General features: G+C 48.0%; 3 protein-coding genes across 6 annotated transcripts; 2 read left to right on the top strand and 1 right to left on the bottom strand.

Moving 5' to 3' along the window:
• Positions 1-939: 939 nt before the first annotated feature.
• On the top strand, positions 940-14,214 carry LOC116434735 (putative chitinase 10). The gene is made up of 27 exons (XM_031993392.2): positions 940-1,447; positions 1,849-2,105; positions 2,285-2,338; positions 2,406-3,022; positions 3,125-3,310; positions 3,401-3,545; positions 3,634-3,996; positions 4,099-4,589; positions 4,669-5,086; positions 5,177-5,507; positions 5,784-6,028; positions 6,838-7,250; positions 7,398-7,721; positions 7,806-7,974; positions 8,245-8,456; positions 8,575-8,911; positions 9,028-9,429; positions 9,535-9,840; positions 9,927-10,138; positions 10,272-10,550; positions 10,621-10,806; positions 10,876-11,164; positions 11,278-11,654; positions 11,750-12,175; positions 12,312-12,791; positions 12,872-12,997; positions 13,235-14,214. Exons 1-27 carry the CDS (start codon positions 1,131-1,133, stop codon positions 13,391-13,393), a joined length of 8,121 nt encoding a protein of 2,706 aa, XP_031849252.2. The 5' UTR covers positions 940-1,130; the 3' UTR covers positions 13,394-14,214.
• A 534-nt stretch (positions 14,215-14,748) lies between these two features.
• Positions 14,749-20,541, top strand: LOC116434752 (solute carrier family 2, facilitated glucose transporter member 3). 4 transcript variants are annotated; one of them, XM_031993428.2, is made up of 9 exons: positions 14,749-14,910; positions 15,381-15,434; positions 17,501-17,574; positions 18,455-18,562; positions 18,741-19,014; positions 19,080-19,373; positions 19,444-19,850; positions 19,953-20,224; positions 20,297-20,541. In XM_031993428.2, exons 2-9 carry the CDS (start codon positions 15,419-15,421, stop codon positions 20,394-20,396), a joined length of 1,545 nt encoding a protein of 514 aa, XP_031849288.1. In that variant the 5' UTR covers positions 14,749-14,910; positions 15,381-15,418; the 3' UTR covers positions 20,397-20,541. The 4 variants fall into 4 exon arrangements, with proteins under 4 accessions (XP_031849288.1, XP_031849289.1, XP_031849286.1 ...); XM_031993429.2 differs by having other exon boundaries at positions 14,764-14,914; XM_031993426.2 differs by lacking the exons at positions 14,749-14,910; positions 15,381-15,434 and adding an exon at positions 17,042-17,261.
• Positions 20,542-20,756: 215 nt separating this feature from the next.
• LOC116434755 (solute carrier family 25 member 35) lies at positions 20,757-22,969 on the bottom strand. The gene is made up of 5 exons (XM_031993434.2): positions 22,523-22,969; positions 21,778-22,159; positions 21,361-21,579; positions 21,184-21,298; positions 20,757-21,092 (listed from the first exon to the last, which is right to left on the bottom strand). The coding sequence occupies exons 1-5, from the start codon at positions 22,555-22,557 to the stop codon at positions 20,899-20,901; spliced, it is 945 nt and encodes a 314-aa protein (XP_031849294.1). The 5' UTR covers positions 22,558-22,969; the 3' UTR covers positions 20,757-20,898.
• Positions 22,970-23,080: the final 111 nt, after the last annotated feature.

Genomic DNA, 23,080 nt, shown 5'->3' with positions numbered 1-23,080 from the left:
ATTTATTTTCCTTACAAATAACAAAGTACAAAATTTGGATGTACTTTGATATTAAGATTGGTTAAAAGTACTTGGATTTTAAGATTGGTTAAAATAGTTAGTATTATAACTGCTGCAATATTCGAGCCTACAGAGTTGAAAGGGTTAAAGGTAGTCGAATAGGGTACACGAACGTTTCGAGACCGATCCGTACCGGTCGGCTTAGGTGGAATCGCGGACGAACGGTACACGATTGTACCGAAAGAGCGAAACGCGATCGCGCATTTATAACGGCGCTATCGCGGCGGCGATCGACGAAAGACGTGTGCGCGACCGGCGATTATATTACGATTGAGCTCGGCAGGGTTCGATTACCGGGGGCCGAGGTTGCTTGTCACGCCGAGCACACGCACGCCTCGTCCCACACTTCTCTTTTCCGGCCCCGCGGGTGCATACGCGCGGCGTGTTCTCCGCGCGGAGGACAGGTTTCCCGATTGTCGCTCGTCGCGCGCGACAAGCTCGAAAGCTGCCCAACGACAATTAATTATCCGTGCGCTTAACGCGCACCGCCGGCTCGCGCTCGTGTCAACCTTACGAAGCTCTATAATTTCATTACGAGCAGGCGTGTCCGACATGTTACCCCGCCTGATTATAGAGTCCGGACAGTACCGCGTGTAAGCCGTTCCCGCGTACGGCGATATCGATTGATAACACCAGCGGATCTTGGCGTCCTTTGCAGACGCTTGTCGCACTTGTTGGAATTTGATGCGCTATCGCTGTTGGATAACACTTAATATGCATTCTAATCGATCGACCGATTAAATCGCGATTAGCTTGGAACCTCTCTCGCGCGTGATCTTGGATTAATTTACGAAAATCTTCCTCTCGATTATACCTTATTCGTCTATCTATTTATTTATGTATTTTTGCAGAACGACATACAACCGGGTTTGAAATTCCAGGCAGTTCAATTCTGTTACGATTGCCTTCGATTCATAATTAGTCCGCTAAGCCTCGATCGTGAATCGTCAATGGAATCGTTGCATTGTGCTCGGAGAATTGTGCACTCGATTTGAAAGATTGGAAAAGTTGCGCAACTGGTCGAGTGGAGAGGTTCGTTCGGTGAAACTGACGAGTTCTCCTTTCCGTAGATGACGGTCCTGCTCGTGCTGATCCTGGCAGGCCTGTCGGCCGCAGGACCATCTCACCGGAAGCCGATCCACGAGCTGTTGCCGCCACCGCCGCCGTGGCAGCCGGCCCTGAACGAGGCGGACGTCGAGTTAATCGAGGTGACGCCGTTTCAAAGGGGCAACGTCGAGAGTCCGCCGACGATCGACAACTCTTTACCCCTCACCCACGAGGAATACGGCTCGAGGAGATACCCGCTGCGCGACGCGGTCGAGGCTCTGCCTTCCAACGCGCCGCGTCCTCAGGGGCCCAGCAGCCTTCCGCTCCAGCAAATGAAACAGTCGGTTCTATTTTATTGCTCGCGATAACGCCCTTTTCCGCGTGCTCCTTCTCAAAGAGTTTCTTTCAAATGGTATTTTTCGTGTATCGTTCGCTGCTCCTCTTGGTGCCCGACGTAACCGTGATGTTACTGATCTTACCAGGAAGCTTATTAACCCCTTGGCGTACTATTTACTTTCGGCGCTAAGCTCATGTACCATTTTACTATCGACAATTTTACTATCAACAAAGCTCTCGATTCTCCTTCAAGTTTGGAAATTTCATTTGAAGATTTACCGTTACTGTACAGTTACTGTACGCGGCGAGGGGTTAATGTCAGAGGTCGTGTTTGAACGCTAACAAGGTTTATCGCGAGGGCGTGCACCATGGATGAGAATAATAATACGATGCGACGCGTTGCAGGTCCGACGGGAGGGTGCCCTTAAGGGACGCCGTGGAGCATCGCGAGGTTCCCTTTCTCGGAAGCATCGATCACGAGTCGATTTGGATCGAGCCTCTCGTGCCGCCGTCCCTGACGAGGACACAGCGAATCGTTGACCCGAAAGTGATCTGCCATTTAGATTCCAGCGCTGTCCACAGAACGGAACCGTTCTCCTTGTTTCCGCAGTCTGTCCCGGATCACAAGTGTTCCCATTTGGTGTACACTGCGGCCACCATAGGTATCGAACCGCGATTAGCTTTTAATGAGTTAGGAATCGAGGAACGAGGGTTAAGCTGCAACGAACTCGTGGAGTTATCTCGCGTAGAATTACAGTCGGAATTACAGTCGGAATTACAGTCGGAATTACAGTCCGGTGCTCCGATTTCTAATAGATCTAATACCGATCCGTCTTCGCAGACCCCGAGAAGCTGGTGGTGGTGTCGAGAGACCCCGAGTACGACGAGATCAAAGGTGACGAGCGCAATTGTCGTCCGGCGTCGGCCGAAGTTCCGTTAATTTATTCGAGCAATTCCGACAGGTGGATACAAAGCTGTAACGGGACATCGGACGCGGGACCCGGCGCTGCGAGTCCTCGTTTCGATAGCACCGGCAAACAGAGGAAAACTGTTCGCCGAGGTGGTGAAGGGCAACTGCGCGCTGCACTGCGAGAGGCTCGCCAAATCCATTCTGCGGTTCCTCGAGAACCACGGCTTCGACGGTGTGGAGATCGACTGGGAAAGCTCCTCGGAGAATGCGAACGGTCTCAAGTCGCTTCTGAGAGCTCTCAGAAACACCCTTGCCGCCCACCGGTACATCCTAGCGGTGGCGCAGAGGCCGGCGGATCCGGTGGACCCGGAGATCGTCTCTGCCGTCGATCTGCTTCTTTTCAGAGCTTGGCGGGACAGTCCACTCCACCGCAGGGAGAAATTGGCCCTTCATCCGGCCCCGTTGAATTACGTGTTCCGTGTGACGAACAAATGGCTCGATCGTATACCGCGCGATCAGAAATCCAAGGTGATCCTGGGCCTGCCCGCGTTCGGGCAAGGGTACACCCTTCAATTCGGGAACCTGACCGACGCCGGCGCACCGATCGTCGGCCCCGGGAACGAGGATATCTATACCAAGCAGTCGAACGGAAGACTCGCCTATTACGAAGTAATTGTTCAACCAGTTCGGTGCATCTAGCGTGAAACGTTGCATCGAAACTTTGATACAGGTGGAGAAAAGGTGTTTCATCTGTTCCGCGATTGATTCAAGGTCTGCGAGAAATTGGAGAACGAGCAATGGATCTCCGGAAGGGACGAGGAAGGACCTTACATAAAGCGTGGAGATCAGTGGGTAGGCTACGAGGATTCTCTGGCGGTCAAGATTAAAGTTGCTTACGCGCGATCGGCTGGGCTCGGCGGAGTTTCCGTGTGCTCCCTGGATCTCGACGATTTCCAGGTACGAAAGATGAAATTGCCTCTGTTAAGGGGCTCTCCACTCGATTACGAAATTATTCCTCGCACGTCTGCCATTCTCTGTCTTTGTTAGGGTATATGCGGAGGATCGTGGCCCATTCTGAACGCTGCCACCGAATCTATAGGGTTTTACGACCAGACACAGCTGAACAAGTGTTCCGTCGACGGCCTCTCCGGCGACCCCGACAACTGTTCCGGATTCTATTCTTGTCACGATGGTAAGAGATCCGTGCATGCTCGAATCCATCGTTAAATTGTAAAGAGAATCGAGGGTACGATCATCCCGTGAAACGTTGCCCTGTTCAGGTATGAAATACCACGGCACTTGTGGATACGGGAGATTCTTCGACGCCAAGGAGGGTCGATGCGCGAAAGCGACTTCAGTGGTCTGTACACCTGGCCAGAACCATCGGATTCGGGACAAGGATTCCGAAACGGACTCGCCGGTTCAGGAAACAGGGCCGCAGCATTTCGAGATATCGAGCAACAAAGGGCCGCGAGTAGTCTGCTACGTAACCTCTTGGTCCCTGTACCGCAAAGGGGAAGGAACGTTCGTTCCGGAGCGCATAGACCCGCGTCTCTGCACCGAAGTGATCTACGCTTTTGCCGGACTGAATCCGGACACTCTGATGATTCAGACGTTCGATCCTTGGGCGGACATAGAACACAGTAATTGATATAAGAAACGACGAGAGTCGTATTCGATTCGACGTTACCGCGAGTTTTAGTCTAATCGATGTTCTAATCCGCATGTTACCGCAACTCTCGCAGATCTCTACGAACGACTGACGAAGATCGACGGACCGAAAATACTGCTGGCAATCGGCGGGTGGACGGACAGCGCTGGCGACAAATATTCCCGGCTGATAAGCAGCGCGGCCGGTCGCCGCAAGTTCGTCGTCGCGGCGGTGAACTTTCTGCGCAAACACAAGTTCGACGGCCTCTCGTTCGAGTGGAACTACCCGAAGTGCTGGCAGAGCGACTGCAGGAAAGGGCCGGACACCGACAAGCCGAATTTCACCAAGCTCGTTCGCGAGCTGAAGCACGAGTTCGAGCAGCAGCAGCCCAGACTCGCGTTGGCCGTTGCTCTGTCCGGGTACAAGGAGGTGATCGACAGGGCGTACGAGGTGCGGGAGATCTCCGACGCCGTGGACTTCGTCACGGTGATGACCTACGACTATCACGGCGCTTGGGAGTCGAAGACGGGACACTTGTCCCCCCTGTTCGGCAGCCCCGTCGACAGCAATCCTTTCTACAATGTCGTGAGTTGTCCCGAGACAGTGTTGTGTCGAGCAGGAGCAATTTCAGGGAAAAGAAGGATCAACGTTGGAAACCTTTCAGAATTCCACGATGGAGTATCTGGTCCAGCGAGGCGCGAAGAAGTCGAACCTTCTGATGGGCATACCGTTCTACGGTCAAGTTTATCGGCTGTCCAGCGAGGAATTAACCGGTCTGGGCGAACCCGCCACGGGACCCGGAGCCTCCGGAGAATTCACCAGGCAGCCCGGTATACTGGCGTACTACGAGATCTGCGACAGACTGAAGAACAAGGGATGGAAACACGGGCCGGGGCCCAGCGCCTATCACAAGGACCAGTGGGTCGGCTACGAGGACCAAGAGAGCGTGTTCGCCAAGGGACAGCACATCCTGCAGAGCGGCTACGGCGGCGCCAGCCTCTGGACCATCGACTTGGACGACTTCTCGAACCGTTGCTGCGTCGAATCGTTCCACCTGTTGAGAACCATCAATCGGGCGTTGGGTAGCTAGATCGATCTTTGAAGTCGAACCGACGACGGGAACGACGGTAACGACGGTAACGGGAAATTTATCGTTCTCCTCGCTTTCGCAGGACGTCTCAAGGGTAAACCTACGGAGGACTGCCGACGACCGATCGAGCCGACCACGCCGCACCCTCCGACCCTGACCACTCACAGCGACGCCGTGGAAGAGACTCCGCGACCGACGACGCCGATGAACAAGCCGAGCTGGCCCGCTTGGTCGCCGGAGACGACCTCGACTACCCAACGAACCACCTGGCCGAGCTGGTCCTCCAAACCCAGCGCAACTACTCAAGGTACCACCTGGCCATCCTGGACTCCGAAACCGAGCAAACCACCGGACTCCACCACTCAGAGCGGTACAGCTTCGCAGAACGCGTCTTGGACGTGGACCACCAGCAAGTACGTCATCGTGAAAAGTTTAATGCTCGTTTAATCTCGCCTTTCAACAATAACAGAGCGAGTTGTTCGCTCATAATATGGAACGCGTGTAATAATGAACGCAATCGGTCGGTCTCGGAGTCTCCTGTAGAAACCGTAGCGTTGAAGTTTCCAATAGGTAGAACGAATAGTGAATAGGTCAAACATACGCATAAGGAAAGAGTATTCCATAAGCAACTCGCTCCGATAAGGCGGGAGCAGCCCGCGTGCACGCGTCTTTTAATGAAATATTTCTAGAGCAACCAGCGAACAGACGCCAGTGGAAGTCACGGAGGGCACGGAGTCACCGTGGGAGGTGTCCAAGCCTGAAACACCGTGCAACACCGGAGAATACACCGCGGATCCCGTCAACTGCGACAGCTACTTTAGATGCGTGCTCGGGGAGTTGCGACGCGAACAATGCGCTCCCGGGCTGCACTGGGACGCCGGCCGAGGAATCTGCGACTGGCCGGCGGCGGCGAAATGTCAAACGAATAATACCGGTAAGACTGCCGGTGTTGCGCTTATCTTATCCGACGCTATCTTATCCGACATCCGATCGAAACGATCGTTTACAGAATCGATCGACCGCCGCGATCATAATACTTGTTGTTCGACGAAGCGCCGTTCTCCTGTTTAGTCAAGCGAAATCTCTGAAAGCACGCGTCTCCTACGCGGACGTATAGACGTATAAACGTCCCGCGTTCGCGAAGAATGCTGTAACCGAGAGCTGTCCCGTCATCTCGCGTCCTCTCGTTCGACCGCGCATCATCCGCTCAAGTACAATAGTTTGCAACGCGTTTGAACGGCCGACTGTCGATTACCGCAAACCTGTTTACCATGCGCTCACTCCTGCGCACATTTTTCCGCCGGTTTTGTAAGCAACGCCTTCGAGCAAAGGTTACAGTGGCATCTTCTTTCTGCGAATCAATCAGTCGGCGCGCGACAATACGAGACCCCGGGCATTCCGCGCGGTGTCCCCGCTTCTAATCGTAAGATGACACCGTTCCGTTCGGCGCGGGCCGTTTTCCTTTTGATATGGATCGGCTCTAGCTTGGCTGAAGCGTCCAAACTTTCTCGTCCGCTCGCTAGAAGTATATAACAATTATCGGGACTCGTCAACGAGTCTAAACACTCTTTAGCTCTGCTCTTTCGGTCAGAATCTTTTCCCTGTTCTTGTCACGCGTTCAAATACCGCCCTTGAAATTTGTTTGAATCTGCACAAGCAGTAGTCGTACCGCTCTAATTTTCCAATGAATTTTATCGACCGATCCACGGAGCGTTTAAACTGTGCCGCGCTTTCTTCCTTCAGCCTCTTCGACTTCAAAGTCGCCATGGATCACCACGTCGAGGATCACCACGTCGAGGATCACCACGTCGAGGAGCACCACGTCGAGGAGCACCACGTCGAGGAGCACCACCGAATTTTCATCTTGGTCCACTTCGAGGAGCACCACCCAGCGAACCACCACGCGAGAACCAATCGTCACGGAGAGTTCGACCGAAATCCCCGAGAAGAGCTGCGAGCACGGCCGGTATTACGCGTATCCGAATTCCTGCACGAATTTCCTGGTCTGCGTGAACGGGAACCTCGTGACGCAACAGTGCGGTCCAGGCTTGAACTGGAACAACGAGAGGAGTATGTGCGACTGGGCGTTCAAGAATCCTTGCATCGAGAAACCGACAAAGAGCGCCGCGTTGATCTCCGGTGGCGCTAAATCGACCGTGAGTAACTCTTCGCGCGTGTATTCGTAATGTAACGTTAGAAACATCGACCCACTTGAGTCGCCTCTCGAGTGCAAAGGGTTAATAGCGATTGCAATTTAATATGCGATAAATGTAATGTATCCTAAATATTCCGATTGCCTTCAGCCGTGCATTCCGGGCAGCTACACCAGTGTACCGGGGGACTGCGAAAGCTACCAGGCTTGCCTGTGGGGTCGCCACGAAGTCTTTCATTGCGCTCCGGGTCTGCACTTCAACAAGAATACTCGGATATGCGACTGGCCTGCTCGAGCCAACTGTCGGATCGACGAGTCCGGGGAAGAACCCGACCAGGAACCCGGTAACAGGCCGGACGACGCGTCCAGCTCCGCGAGTACGGTGAAACCTTGGGAACCTAGCACCTCCACGACCACTCTGTCCCCTGCAACGGTGGACCCTGAGAAAATCTCGCCGCTCTCCGGATACTACAAAGTAACAGAGAACCAGCAATGCGTCATTACTATTTTCTCGGAGAATTTTCTTTGAAAACTAACGAACCCGTCACGCGTTGCACAGCTCGTCTGCTACTTCACGAACTGGGCCTGGTACAGGAGAGGCATCGGCCGCTACGTCCCCGAAAACATCGACCACACGCTCTGCACGCACATCGTCTACGGATTCGCCGTACTCGACTACTCGGAGCTCACTATCAAAGCCCACGATTCATGGGCCGACTACGATAACAGTACGTGATCGCTTGCCTCGTAAATAATTGTTAAATAGATACAGTATCCTGTCTTCCAAGCGTGTGTAGCTTCCATAGCTGTTCACAGAGTGAACCGCTGCGTGGGCTTGCAAGTCCGAAGGGCAAGACCGTGCGACGATAGTCATTGAAATTGCTTGTCGAGTGAAAGTCGAGTGTTTGCAGTGGCTATCGGTGTAGCACGGTAGTAGCGTTCTCGAGAGCTTACAGATAATCAGCCGCGACATTCGATTGTGTTCTCCTTTCGAACAGATTTCTACGAGCGCGTGGTCGCTTACAAGAAACGAGGGCTGAAGGTGCTGCTCGCGCTAGGCGGATGGAACGATTCCGCCGGCGACAAGTACAGCCGTCTGGTGAACAGTCCAGCCGCCAGGAAGAAGTTCATCGCCCACGCTATCCGGTTCCTCGATAAGTACGACTTCGACGGGCTAGACTTGGACTGGGAGTATCCGGTTTGCTGGCAAGTCAGTATAAGGGGGTCTATCGCGGGTTCAGCGTTAATGATGTAGCAGTAGAATATATCTAAAAGGTCTCTCGAGGACCTAACTTGCAAAGTTAGGACTGAACGCGTGGTCGTCGCAGGTCGACTGCAAGAAGGGTCCAGCCTCCGATAAGCAGGGATTCGCGGACTTGCTGGAGGAACTGAGCAACGAGCTGAAGCCGAAAGGGCTGCTGCTCTCCGCCGCCGTTTCGCCGAGCAAGAAGGTGATCGACGAAGGCTACGACGTGCCGGCGCTGGCCAAGTACTTGGACTGGATCGCCGTGATGACCTACGATTTCCACGGTCAATGGGACAAGAAAACCGGCCACGTGGCACCGCTTTACTATCACCCGCAGGACGATTACTACTACTTCAACGCGAATTACTCGATCAACTATTGGATTTCGAAGGGCGCGCCTCGTCGTAACATCGTCATGGGTACTCATCATGATTACTTGCACTCGTTCCCCTCGCGTTCCCCTCTGTCCGCCAAAGATCGACGAAGCTTCGTTTCGTTCTTAACGACTCTCCGACGAATGTACGTTGAATCGCAGGAATACCGCTGTACGGGCAGACGTTCTCCATCAACGATCTCACCACGGGGACGGGACTGAACGTTCCCGCGAGCGCCGGCCAAGCGGGAGAATTCACCAAAGCGGCCGGCTTCTTGTCGTACTACGAGATCTGCGACAGAGTACGAAATCGCGGGTGGGCCGTTGTCCAAGACGCGGAGCACAGAATGGGCCCGTACGCTTACAAGGGCAGCCAATGGGTCGGCTTCGACGACGCGGAGATGATCCGACGAAAGGCGCAGTTCATCAGGGACATGGGTCTAGGCGGTGGGATGGTTTGGGCCCTGGATCTCGACGATTTTCGAGGCCGCTGCGGTCAAGGACAGCATCCGCTGATGCACTCTCTTCAGAGAATGTTGGCCGACGCTCCCCAGGAGGAAGAACGTAATTGCTCGAAGAATTATCTATTAATTATTTGTTAACGTGGCCGCAAGAATCGTGGTTAGTCGTGGTCGATCGGTCGGTTTCACGCATCTTTCTTATTCGCAGCGGAGAGACCTCCGATAAACGAAGCAGACTTGGACCCCAGGCCAACGTCGACGCCGTCCACTACCACTGCGGCCGTCGCAGTCCCGTCGTCGTCCTCGTCGACGTCGAGGGATCACCTGTCGGACGATCGGTTCAAAGTGATCTGTTACTTCACGAATTGGGCGTGGTACCGACAAGAAGGTGGGAAATTCCTGCCGGAAGACGTGGACACGGATCTGTGCACCCACGTTCTTTACGGTTTCGCTGTTCTCGACGGGTCGCAACTAATAATCAAGTCGCACGACCCGTGGGCCGACATAGACAACAGTAAGCAATCGTCGAGTTTCTCGTTGCGGCTTCGTCGACCGAGACCTCCGCCGGTTTGGTTAACGGTTCGGGAACATTCTTCGCAGAGTTCTACGAGAGGGTGGTAGCGTTGAAGGCGAAAGGGGTGAAGGTGTTGGTCGCCATCGGTGGCTGGAACGACTCGGCGGGCGACAAGTACAGTCGTCTGGTGAATTCGCCGTCCGCCAGGCGTCGATTCGTAGAGAACGTTCTAGCGTTCATCGATAAGTACGAGTTCGACGGGTTGGACTTGGATTGGGAGTATCCCGTGTGCTGGCAGGTACGGTAGGGCGATTCGCCCCGAACCTTTCACTGTACGATCCTGGAACGAGCGGTTTCGGAACGGATCTTTTTCTTTCTCTTCGAGAAATTCCGACGGCGACGAACTAGTATTTACGCGAAGGAAATCGTAGGTGGACTGCAGAAAGGGACCAGCTTCGGACAAGGAGGGGTTCGCCAGTTTGGTCAGAGAGCTGAGCGAAGCGTTCCGGCCGAAAGGGTTGCTGTTGTCCGCGGCAGTTTCGCCGAGCAAGCGCGTCATCGACGAGGGCTACGACGTGCCCACCTTGGCGAAGTACATGGATTGGATATCCGTGATGACGTACGATTATCACGGTCAATGGGACAAGAAAACTGGTCACGTGGCACCTCTGTACCGACTGCCCAACGATTGGGAGCCGTCCTTTAACGCGGTAAGCTTCGCTTGATCTTAAGCGCGCGACTACTATCGTGTCACGCCGCGTTCCTCGTTGCTTCTCGCAGAACTTTTCGATTCACTACTGGATGGAGAAAGGCGCTCCACCGGAGAAACTGATTATGGGCGCTCCTCTGTACGGTCAATCGTTCTCCCTGGCCGAGAGAAGTCACAGAGGCTTGAACGCTCCGACTTACGGCGGCGGCGAGGCTGGCGAGGCGACGAGAGCCAGGGGTTTCTTGTCCTATTACGAGGTAACGACGCGCCTGTTCGACGATCGCGCTCCGTTTACCGGAACAACGGGCTGATCCGAATATTTTCAGATTTGCGAGAGGACCCTGACGAAGGGCTGGACCGTGGTCCAGGACAAGGAGAGGCGAATCGGTCCGTACGCGTACAAGGGCGATCAGTGGGTCAGTTTCGACGACGCGAGGCAGATCAAGCTGAAATCGGAGTTGATACGAGACCTGGGCCTAGCCGGCGGTATGGTATGGGCTCTCGACTTGGACGACTTTAAGAACAGATGCGGCTGCGAGCCGAGCCCCCTTCTCCGGACAATGAACCGAGTGCTCAGAGACTATCCGAAAGGGCCGCTGTGTCCGGTCACCACTGGTAAGCTCGGACGACGCGTGACCGTCGAACGTCTCGGGTCTCCCGACCCAACAAATCGATTTAACGAGTCGCTCCAATCTACTAAAAATAGACCTATAAAATCTTTCAATCAGACCCGACGACGATCGACGCGGGTGAATCGGTCGAGGAGTCAACGACTGCTAGCCAGCCAACCTGGGGATGGGAACCCGCGTCGACATCGACGACGACGACGACGACGACGACGACGACGACGACGATGAGAACGACAACCCTCTCCACCGAGGACGTCGACGACGCCGTGGAAATAGAAGTGGACGAACGACCGGCGATTTCACCGCCCGAGGACTGCCATGGCCGATTGTTCATCCCGCATAGCAAAGATTGCAGCAAGTACTACTTGTGTAATTTCGGCAGACTGACCGAGCACTCGTGCCCTTCCGGCCTCTACTGGAACGAGGATCGCTGCGACTGGCCAGAGAACACCAAGTGCGCGGACACCCAGCGGCAGGTGAGCCATCCTCCTCGTAAAAGGAATATGCGGGATCGAGGATAACACGAGTCTCTTTGGAACGTTTCTCTAATAACGTATACTTCGATCCGCAGAGAAACGAGTTTCTGACCTTGAGGAAAACCCAGAAGGACGAGAAGAAGGTGGTCTGTTACCTGATGAGATGGGCTCTCAAGCGAACGGGAAGGGGAGAGTTCTCGCCGGAGGACATCGAACCCGGTTTATGCACGCACGTCGTTTACGGCCTGTTCTCGCTCCACCCGGAACGGTTGACGATACAGAACGTCCAGGGCAGCCTGCAGAAGAAGTTTCTCGACAGACTGATGAACATGAAGAAAACAACCGGGCTGCAGGTTCTGCTAGGCTTGGGAGGCTGGAGCGAATCCAAGGACGGGAAGTACAGCTCACTGGCGCACAGCTCGACGGAGCGAGAGAAGTTCGCGCGACACGCGGCCCGGTACCTGGAGGCGAACGGATTCGACGGCCTCAATCTTGTCTGGGAGTACCCTTTGTGCTGGCAGGTAAGCGGGAAATAGACGCCTAGTAGTTTCTAGTAGTTTCTAGTAGTTTCTAGTAGTTTCTACTAGTTTCTAGTAGTTTCTACTAGTTTCGCTGATACTACTCCCTACAATCGGTTGCATTTTCGCCGGCTTCCAGGTCGACTGCAGTCGCGGTCCGTCCAGCGATCGCAAAGATTTCACTCTGTTGCTGAAGGAATTAAACGCGGCGTTCGAACCGAAAGGTTTGCTCCTCTCAGCGGCCGTTTCCGCGGGTAAACAGGTGATCGACGTCGCCTACGACGCGCCAGCCTTGGTCGAGCACCTCGACTGGATCGGCGTGATGAGCTACGATTACCACGGCCCCTGGGAGCCTAAAACCGGCCACACCGCGCCACTCTATCGTGATCCGGAGGATCGAATGCATCAGGCGAACGTGAACTTTTCAATCGCCTATTGGATCCAGCAGGGTGTACCGGCCAGCAAACTCGTGATGGGCGTGCCGAGCTACGGTCAGAGTTACACGTTGGCCGAGAGCCCGGCAGCCGGCGAAGAGCAGCCGGGTCTGAACGCGGCGGCGTCTGGTCCCGGCCAGCCCGGCGAATTCACCAAATCGGCCGGTATTCTTGCCTACTTTGAGGTACGGCCACGATTCGTCAATTTCAATTAGCGACGACGCGACATCGTAGTTGATCCGTTTCGTTGGACACGCTCTTTCAGATATGCGAGGACACGATGAACAGGGGATGGTCCGCGGTTAAGGACCCGACGGGGTTCGCAGGCCCGTACGCGACGAAGGGGAACCAATGGGTCAGTTACGACGACGCGTCCATCGTGCTGCGAAAGGTAATCGTCGTTCAAAGGTTCGCCGATCTCAACCGGTTTTCTCTGTTGCCTTTCCTTCTTTCTCTCCTCTCCTTCTTCGTCTCCTTAATAAGCACGTATAGTTATAGCAGTGGTGGTAGTACTCCATCAGAAATGTACTCGAACAAGTAGACTAGTTTTCGAAACTGGTTGATCGTGGAACGATTGGAACTCGAAAATGGAGCTCGATGAGACTCAACGAACCCTCTTTTCCGCTAGGCCGAGCTGGCCAACGAACTGCACCTGGGTGGAGTGATGCTGTGGTCATTGGACATGGACGACTTCGGCAACAAGTGCGGCTGCGGCAGATACCCTTTGCTGACGGCGTTGAGCCTGAAGGTCGGAGGAAAGCGGCAGCCCAAAATCAACTGCACTTGATGCCGCTATCCGCCGTAACAGATACGCACCGGTACTCGACGGATCATCGCTGAGCGCTCGTTGACATTGCGTTCCACTTTCACGGATCTCGACAAACTCGGAAAGTCGGAAGACTCTCCCATAAGCTCGACGACTAAAACTCACCGTAACATTTTCGAAAGCCCGCTTGGCAATTACTCGGCGGGTCTACTCGGGTTGATCGCGTAGCGACAATCGATCGGCCACCGATGATCCTGCAGGTTCAAGCTTATGTAAAAATAAACGTAGAAAGGACTCGCGAGATTCGGAGAAGTTTCGACGGCCGACTTCGAGTTTGATAAAGTGCCGAGAAAACGTCGGAGCACGGCAACAGGTTAAAGGTGACATTCTTATTGGAGTCGAACGCTTAAGGATACGCAGTCGATCGACAGTCGAGACACGCCGCGCTTGGACCTGCAAACGAGCAAATTTATTCCGATGAGTTTTATTCTTTCTTTCATGCAAACGAGCTTGCCGGTGGTATGGCGCATCGCTGAATCGCGAGATAAAATATTGTACAATTGTTCGATTCATCGCGATGCAGTTGCCAATTACGTGAATGGTATGCCTCAAGTTCATTTGGATGAAAAATCCATTATCTGCTAGAAAAGTAGATAGCACGCGCGCGGATGCGCGTCGATACACACGATGGTAAACATATCTATTCGTGAACGGCCGCAGTGTCCGAAGTAAAATAGTAAAAATCCTCTTCCAAGTGACGCGCATGCATCCCCCTCTTATCATTTGCTTCTCCGTACGATCCGTGCATCGCGTTACTCGAGAAGACATTTTTTCTCGGTGGATCTCTGAAAATACAATAAACAATGCAACGCGAGGTCGCAGAACAACAGAGAGAGTCGTTATTATCCTTTGCCTGCGTCCAGTGAGAAACGGTTTCTCCTTTTTATTACTATTACCGTTGATTATCGTCGAATTACGATAATATTAACGATCGATTAACCATCGGTTACCGTGTAACTTTGCTCGGGCAACGTCGATCGTTATTCGAATATTAATAATAGATCGTGGCGGTTGCGCGCGATTATTATTAATCGACGATTATCGATATTTATTCGAAATCGATCGTGTAGATAACAGCGATCGTGTAGATAACAGCGATCGTCTAGATAACAGCGATCGTCTAGATAACAGCGATCGTCTAGATAATAGCGGACAGTGGAATTATCGATTTCCCCGATGATCAGATTATTCGCGAAACTGATCTGTTTCGCGCGAACTTCCCGCGGCGGTAATCAGCCAAGGTTAGAATTAATTAGTCCGAGAGAATCCGATACGCGCAATGCTAGGTTCCTCGGTGAGAAACAGCTGGTGTGGTATTTACTCGCTGTGCACCGACGGTAAGGGAAAGTGGGGGCCAAGCGACTCGGAATCGTTCGCGCTAGCACTGTACTCGCGCGAGCAACTTAGTCGCTGGTAAGCAACGCGACCGAGCGGTCGCTCGTGTACGATTCCAGGCATCCGGTTCAATCGAAGAAGAAGTAAGTAGGTAACAGGGACTCGCAACAGAATTTCAAAGCGAACCTCGAACAGTAGAGAATTTCCAAGAGAAACAAACTATCGTTGGACGTTTCGACGCGAGAGTCGCCGTCTACACGACCGACAGTTCGGTTCGTTGTCCTGTGCTTTCCTCGATCGCAAAGAACAATCATAAACAAAGAGAAAATCGAAACGCGTTTCTTTTCCAACGGTAGGAACGATAGGTTCACTGTGTTCAACCTTAAAACCTAAATGCGATAGCTTACATTTCGAAGTGGTCGGATTCTCGAATTTCACGGTTGACCGATTAAAGGTATTCGCATTGGCGGGAACTCGAGGTTATTGGTCGCTCTATTATTTTCAGTGCTCGAACCGATAACGAACGTCACACCGATCGGTACAACGCGACCGACGCTCGATCTTCGTTGACTTTCGCACAGGTCACTGTTAAAAACTCTGTTTCCTTGCTTAGATCACGGCACGCCTGTGTTGCATCGACGGATCGAGGACATGCTCGACTACGAAGGTACGTAAACGAGAATCGACGAGTGTCGTTCACGATACATTAGTTAAGTCGAGAAACGATGTTCGATTTGAAAAGGACGATGCGCGCGCTCGACGTTCAGCTTCCTTCCGTTCCGCTTCCCATTACCGTTAACCTTCGGAAACGATGGTACGTATCTGTCTAACGATTCCACAGGCTACAACCTATTCTCGTCACCTTCGAATATCCTTGCTCTTCTCTCTTAAATATTATCTGGAACGTATATCTTCCAGACACGATGATCTCGTTATTCGGCTTATCGCGAACGATTATCAGCTTAGGGGGGTCGCGTTCTTAAACCCGGTACAACGAATCGGGCGAGGCTTTTGAAAAAATCGATCGAAAGAAACTCGAATGTTGACGGTCGAAGACCAATCGATAAATTTCCTCGTCGATCAACAAGCAGGCGCGTCTCGACTTATTTTTATGGTTACTATTATTATTATCGTCATCATCGTCGTCGTCGTCGTCGTCGTCGTCGTCGTCGTCGTCGTCGTTGTTGTTGTTGTTGTTGTTGTTGTTGTTGTTGCATCCACTGTCGTAAGCGTTACCGATAGCGGCACGGTGAACCGCACGGCGTGCTACTGGCGTCGTCGTGTATGGCGACTCGACTGGTAAAAACGTTCAGGATGATACTTCTGTGATCAGTGTTCTTTGTAACGTGAAAGTAACGTCTCTGTAACGCGCGGCGGGCGGCGGCTTTCAATTATTTAATCCGCGCGAAACCTGTCAACAACGTACGGTCACGTTTTCAAAGGAACCTGTAATCTCGAATGCATCCCCTTTTCAGGCGTCGTTTTATCGCAAAATTATTCCACGGAAACGTCGTCGCCCACGCGTCGAACAGCGACTCAAGGTCTCAGTCTGAGATTAATGCGATTACTATGTACGGAAGTTGATTGATAATCTATTTACATCAGTGAAATTTCTAATCAAATTTCGAAGGCACTCGAATAGAACAATTAGCTGCATCCGGAAGATCGTGTACGCCGTGTTCACGGAGTCCGAACGGAATCGCGTCGATGCTTATTATTCATTGTATTAGATATTACGGAAACGATTCAAAGTCCCTTGAATGTACAAAAAGTTATGCATTTGCTGCCGATCACTGCGAGCGCAGTACATTCCACGGGATAGGTGATTCAGTGGTACGACGATAAAGTCCCATTTATTCCACGCGACAGCGACATATTTCTGCCACGAAGGAAAACGAATGAATTCCTTTCTTCAATTTTCATTTAAAATATCCCTTTTAATATTAATCTAACCGTGAACGTAGAATTTTTATTTCGGCCTTGGAATATTATGAAAAATAAAACAAGAATTATTCTGATAAGGATAATTAACAGAAAAAAACAAATTATAAGACTAAATGAATAAAAACGTTAACGAAGAGTAGTATGTATGTAGTTCCTGATCTCGACTGCAAAGAATGACCAGTCATTACTGTGGAACTCGGTAGCCCTCGGCATTCTCGAATGCATTGCAGTCGTAACACTTTACCTGGCGCGTTCCGTGGACTTTTAGCTGCGAGTGGTGTACAATGCAGGCACGTGCGATTTTGCTAAATCGCTTCTAACCAAGTATATATGCAGAATCCCGCTACATACACCGTGATTCACGTCTTCCAATATTTGCATAACGAGAGCGACTATAATCGCCAACTTGAATTTGCGTGGTCTAACTAACCAAGCCCCTGCTAACGTTTCCGTGTTGCCGCTAGATGTTACTTTCTTCTAATGCCATATTTATCGTTCTGGCGTCGCTGTGTCAGCAACGCATGCTGCACGAACCGAAGCATGTCGTTAGGTAATATTCATCGAGAATTTTTTATTAATTTTTAATTTTTTATCGTTCACTTTATCATGACACCTTTGACGAATGCGATATTTTTCCTCTGAAAAGATATTCACTGTTAAACAACGTGCGTTCAAACTCGTTTGTAACGGTCCTATTTCCTTACGCATCGATACCAATGCAAATACGGTATCACTTGTTTTATCAACAAACAATAGATCTAGGAAAGTAATTGTTCGTTGTAATTACAGATAGTCATGCCGCCGTACTCACGGACGCTGAACATCAGCGTCCATCCACCTCCGATGAACGAGACGAAAGATCAGTAAGTGCACTCTAATAATACATCAAACGCGTGCGTTTCTTTATTTTTCCTTTTGTTGATTTTTCAGTTGGGTAATATATACATAAATGTTAGTATGTATATATGTACAATGTGTACAATGTGTACAATGTTACTGTACAAAATCATCTTTTCCAGCTTAGTCGTCGTGTAAATAGTTGCAATCGAATTAATAGAACGCATAAACATATCATTTTAGTGAAATTGGCTCAAGTGTTGACGTTGGCTACTGTTATCTTATCAGACTATATTCTTCTTGTATACGACCAGTTTACATGCATGTGTTGACAAATCTGAACTTGGAAAAACAAATCTGTCTAAAAGTTAAATTATTTTTCCTTGTCCGTGTATCGGATCTTTTTCTAATAAAATTCTACTAGAGTCTGTAACAAAATTATTTACAAATTTAAAAACTCTTTGTATTTCCTTAGTTGATTTTGACATGTGTACTTGTCAGTATTTAAATTATTAAAGAGAATTGCACTTTTTCTTCATACGAAGGTGTAAATTGTTTGTAGGTATGCCAGTGATGCGTGGTTTTAATTGCATGTCTTTCCACCGTTCCATCCAAGCTTTTAGGGCACATCACTAATCATTTGCATGATTTAGTAAGCGGTATGATTTTCTAGTTTCACTTCTTTTGTTTCTCAACAGAGTTATTGTTAGAGATCTTAGGTCGTTTAATATACTTAAAAGTTAAAAGTGCTTTCTTTTTTTATATATAGTACTTCATATTGCTATCACTTAATGCAGGACTTTGTGCACGGCAAACAGCTAATTATTCATTTTCATTTTATTATTGCTTTTGTTTTCTATATAAATAAAATACAAGACAGGAAATATTAAAATTCTTATTTCATAGGAACCAGGGGGCTGGACCATTCCATTGGCACTGGCTGGAGTTACCTGTTGCCTAGGATCGGCGCTTCCAGCAGGATTTAATATAGGAGTAGTAAACAATGCAGCCAATGTTAGTATGACTGCTAATATTCTGCAAGGAATTATAAAAAATGGTCCCATCATCAAAGTCAAAAGAGAAACAATGAAAAATCTGAATGCGCAGTGGTGGGACCATTTTTTGCAATTTTCACAGTTATTTAGACACATAAAAATGAGAAATTTAATAAGTGGTAATATACAAATTGCAGTTAATAGAACAATTTTGCAATGAAAGTATTAAAGAAAGATACGACGTGGACGTTTCCGAAAGTAGTCTGAAAATAATTTGGTCTACTGTTGTTTCGATTTTTCTTATCGGCGGTGTAACTGGTTCTTTTATTGCTAGTTGGTTAGTAGACAAATATGGAAGGAAAAAAACTTTATGCGTTGGAAATATATTTGGTATTCTAGGAGCTTTAATGTTCATTTTGATACGTAGATTAAATTCAATTGAACTCCTCCTGGCTGGCCGATTAGTTGTGGGTAGGTTTCAAAATGCTGTATGTTATAGTTGTTCGTAAAGTATGTTAATAATACATATTTTTTAGGTCTTTCTGGAGGTTGTGCTACATGCATAGTACCAATGTATATGGCAGAAATAGCTCCTCTTAGATTAAGAGGTGCTGTGGGAGTTTTATGTCAATTAGGAGTCACGTGTGGAGTATTTCTCGGACAAATCGCTGGACTAAATACAGTTCTGGGTACTGTCAATTCTTGGCATTATATGTTAGCGGCGTTTGTTCCGCTTTGTGTATGTGCTTTAGTACTCACGATCACAATTTTACCTGAGAGTCCAAAATATTTGTTCATAATTAAAGAAGAGAAACAAATGGCCCTAGATGGTTGGTATCTATTAGTATTCTTACAATAACGTGCATTATGTTAGCTGTAATAATTGTCTTAATATTTTAGAACTGAGTAGGCTACGTAATATGGATATAATGCTTCTACACATGGAAATTGCCAATTTACAACAAGAAATAGAAGCAAAAGGAACAGCCGAACCTTGGACACTGAAACGCATATTGAAAGATCCAAGTTTAAAGCTTCCATTATTTCTAATTTGTTTAATACAATTTGGCCAACAAATGAGTGGTATAAATGTTGTGTTCTACTACTCGAACTCTATATTTCTGAATGCTGGGCTTGGTGACACTGGGGCAGAACTTGCTACTCTTGGAACTGGTGTGGTTAATATTATAATGGCTCTTGTATCGGTACCAGTGATGTCATCCTTGAACAGGAGAGGCGTTCTGCTCACCAGTATTTACTCGTGTTTCGGATGTTTAATAATTCTATGTATATCTATTCTACTAATTGTAAGTTAAAATCAAAGTAATTTCTAGTAGGATACACTTTAAATGTAAATTGCAGATGAGTATTTAAGATTACGTGCGAAATAATGTTCTATATTTTTACAGCATGCAGCTTCGTCTATGCCAGTCATATGCACTGTAACTATAATGGCTTATGTCATTTTTTATGGTATTGGTCTTGGTCCCATACCGTATTTCATTGGATCTGAATTATTCGACGTTGGTCCTAGACCAATAGCCATGGCACTCGGAAGTGTTTTCAATTGGGGTGGAAATTTCATAGTAGGGATGACGTTCCCATCGGCTGAGACTCTTATAGGCCCATACACTTTCTTAATATTTGCTGGATTTCTTATAATTTTGGGACAAACTGTTAGGTAATCGATCGCATATAAAATGATAAGATAGTTCATAGAAAATAAGATCTAATTTAATATTTACTCTGTTAGGATATATTTACCCGAAACGAGAGGAAGGAGTACAATGGACATTGCAGCATCCATAAGTCAAGGTTTTCGATCTAGACCAAATTCCAGAACTGTTTCTTAAATTAAAGAAACTGGAACACGAAGAACTTTTCTATCACACCTTTCTGTGCGTAGATAAGTATGTACATAGAAAACTTTTCAATGATGGACTTTATAAGATCATTTCGTTTGTTAAACATGCGAATTTATAAACTTCAAAGACATAATTTATTCACATGATTAATTCAAGTCCGCCTGTAAATGTTTGCTTTAACGTTAATTTATTTAAATACCAGAAAACAAATGATACGTTGGAAGGTAGACATTTGTTTTAAGTATTTTTAATGACTTCGAACGCATTAAGGTACCGTCGTAAATTCGAGATCCTATGGACCTCGTTATTTAAATGACGGATGAATTATTAAATTATGAAACACATCGCTGTCTATCTAAAAAATTAAAATTGAAATTTACTCTATTTCACTTTACGATACATGGAATATTATTAACAATCATAACATTTTTACTCCCGTATATCTCTGGGACAACTATAAACATATACAATTAGTCTATCTTTGGTTGTGTTAATTTTTTAATCTACTGTATAATTGATCTAGCTTTTCATAAAATACCAAACATAGCACAGTGTGTGGCGCTATTCTCATCCACGTCGGAACGAGCCCTTTATATAAACCGGTCACTCCTTCCGTTCGAAATATTTTTAAGAATGCGTCCACAAGACCGCCGTACAATGCACCTTTACCGCCTACTTCGGTTCCTACACGTACAATACATACGAGACTTATCGAATTTCGTTTTTATCGCTATTATCAAAGTAATCTGATATTATTAAACGAAGAATGACTTACGTTGATTGTATAGTCTTGTCGCTAAAACATCGAATGGCTGTATCGTAAGCGCCACGCAACTACCACCGATTGCAGAGGCCACGAATGTCAATAATATCGGCTGGTCTGTTAGTATCTAGGAAAAATAACAATCTTTCCAATATGCCTTATACTCTGAGCAATGCACGAGATACTCACGTCTAGCGAACGTAGCCAATCTGCAGCTAAGCCGAATGTAGTTAATTGTGTAGCAGAGCCTACGAAAAGGCGTGGTACGCCAGCATACCAACCACGATACAAAGCAGCAATTCCACCTTCTTTCCATAAAGACTTAATAGTGCACCATGTGCCCATATGATTATGCTGATGACCTACAGCTATGGACTGTGCTGATTGTGATTGTAACTGTGTTTTAATCTGTTACAATGCAAAAATAGTCTATGACATCAAATTACCCTACAATCGATGGAGGTGTTCTTAGCAAAATACCTTATTGCATTAAAATATCAATATACTGTAAGTTAACAATAGCTTGATTCTTTGGATATATAAAATGATTACAAAATATAATTATGTACAAAGTAATACGAAGAAGAAGTAAAGATAATTGGTTACCATGTAAAATGGACTACCGAGGACTGCTCCCATACATCCAGACAATCCAGTTACTATTACAGTGCTGAATATAGCAGTGTCTCCTTTCTGATTAGTTATAAGCTCATGATTTTTTGCTGTATTATACACACCTAACCGTATTCCATTAAGCACCACTTGAAAATAAAGGGCTGGCACGATACCTGCTTGCAAAGCAAGCACGCCTTCATGTTTCCCTATTAAGTAAGCTGCGTGCAAAGTATTTTTATATATTTTCTTATACGAATTACGTGCTGCTAGTTCTCCCTGTAACTGTAGGCGTACTTTTACCACGTCGATTGGATTTGTGAAAAATCCAGCGCCTGTTGCCGCTAATGCTCCAATCGCAAATTCAATACCTGGGCTAATGACAAAAATAAAGAGAACCAATTGTATATTGGCACTTTTTAAATGAATTTACATCTCACATACTTGAAAGGATTTTAGATTTGAATCGACTCGACTGTTCATTTTCTCAATCTAATTAAAATAGATCTATATGCGGAAATTTAGATAAAAATTCAGATTCAATGAAATACGAGTAACGTATCGCACACTTGGGTCCAATTATGAATTTGGCTAATTATTGCCGGCCGGTTAGTACTTTAGAAATTGTTACGTAATTGTTTAACACAATCGTGTGAACGCATCCTTAGAAAATATACTAGAAACAAACTAAAACTACAATCTGGTACATACAAACGGAATTAACTACGAAAACGCTTACGGTTTAACGGAGATTTCGCTCGGCGCTGTGCTCATTTCCCATATGTAAGAATGAAACTTTCGTGTAAGTACGACTAATTACCGAATACTAATTTGCGCGGAGTCAGTTGATCGAACTATGTAGCACTAATACTGTTCCTATTTCTGACATTACTGATCTCCTTACCACTAAGTTCCACGGATTTGCATCATTCCATGTGATTCCTCGTGATCATTATTTTTCACGTACAGCATCATTTGACAGTTCAAGGTCGTGATAAATAGGCAGAACGATAACTTTTATTAACATTAAAAAATGATCGATTGCGTCATCCACAAGCACGCATTATTATTCAAAATAACCTGCGTTTAAAGAAATTACCGATGCGAAGTATTTGTGCAGAAATTTAACGACCTTCCAACATTCGTTCCTAAGTTCTTGTTGCGCATGCTTCGTCACAAGAATTCGTAATTTGAATTTCACGAGATGCAGATGAAAATCACTGATATATTCAGCTTGTTGTTCGAAGCTATACCGTTTAATAAATGCAAAATATTAATGCCTTAGAATAAATATCTT

The sequence above is a fragment of the Nomia melanderi genome, chromosome 4 (assembly GCF_051020985.1).
Source record: "Nomia melanderi isolate GNS246 chromosome 4, iyNomMela1, whole genome shotgun sequence".
Taxonomy (NCBI): Eukaryota; Metazoa; Arthropoda; class Insecta; order Hymenoptera; family Halictidae; genus Nomia; species Nomia melanderi.
This window is presented reverse-complemented; position numbering and strand designations above follow the sequence as displayed.

Excerpts from the sequence above, each read along its gene's own strand:
- LOC116434735 (XM_031993392.2), top strand. The coding sequence starts at position 1,131 with ATGACGGTCCTGCTCGTGCTGATCCTGGCAGGCCTGTCGGCCGCAGGA. Across the intron at positions 10,139-10,271 it reads AGTATCCCGTGTGCTGGCAG|GTGGACTGCAGAAAGGGACC; the intron begins GTACGGTAGGGC and ends AGGAAATCGTAG. Across the intron at positions 12,998-13,234 it reads CGTCCATCGTGCTGCGAAAG|GCCGAGCTGGCCAACGAACT; the intron begins GTAATCGTCGTT and ends CTTTTCCGCTAG.
- LOC116434752 (XM_031993426.2), top strand. The coding sequence starts at position 17,192 with ATGCCATATTTATCGTTCTGGCGTCGCTGTGTCAGCAACGCATGCTGC. Across the intron at positions 19,015-19,079 it reads GGCTGGCCGATTAGTTGTGG|GTCTTTCTGGAGGTTGTGCT; the intron begins GTAGGTTTCAAA and ends CATATTTTTTAG. Across the intron at positions 19,374-19,443 it reads GAAACAAATGGCCCTAGATG|AACTGAGTAGGCTACGTAAT; the intron begins GTTGGTATCTAT and ends TTAATATTTTAG.
- LOC116434755 (XM_031993434.2), bottom strand. The coding sequence starts at position 22,557 with ATGAGCACAGCGCCGAGCGAAATCTCCGTTAAACC. Across the intron at positions 21,299-21,360 it reads ATTGGCTACGTTCGCTAGAC|ATACTAACAGACCAGCCGAT; the intron begins GTGAGTATCTCG and ends TATTTTTCCTAG. Across the intron at positions 21,093-21,183 it reads GACAAGACTATACAATCAAC|GAACCGAAGTAGGCGGTAAA; the intron begins GTAAGTCATTCT and ends TTGTACGTGTAG.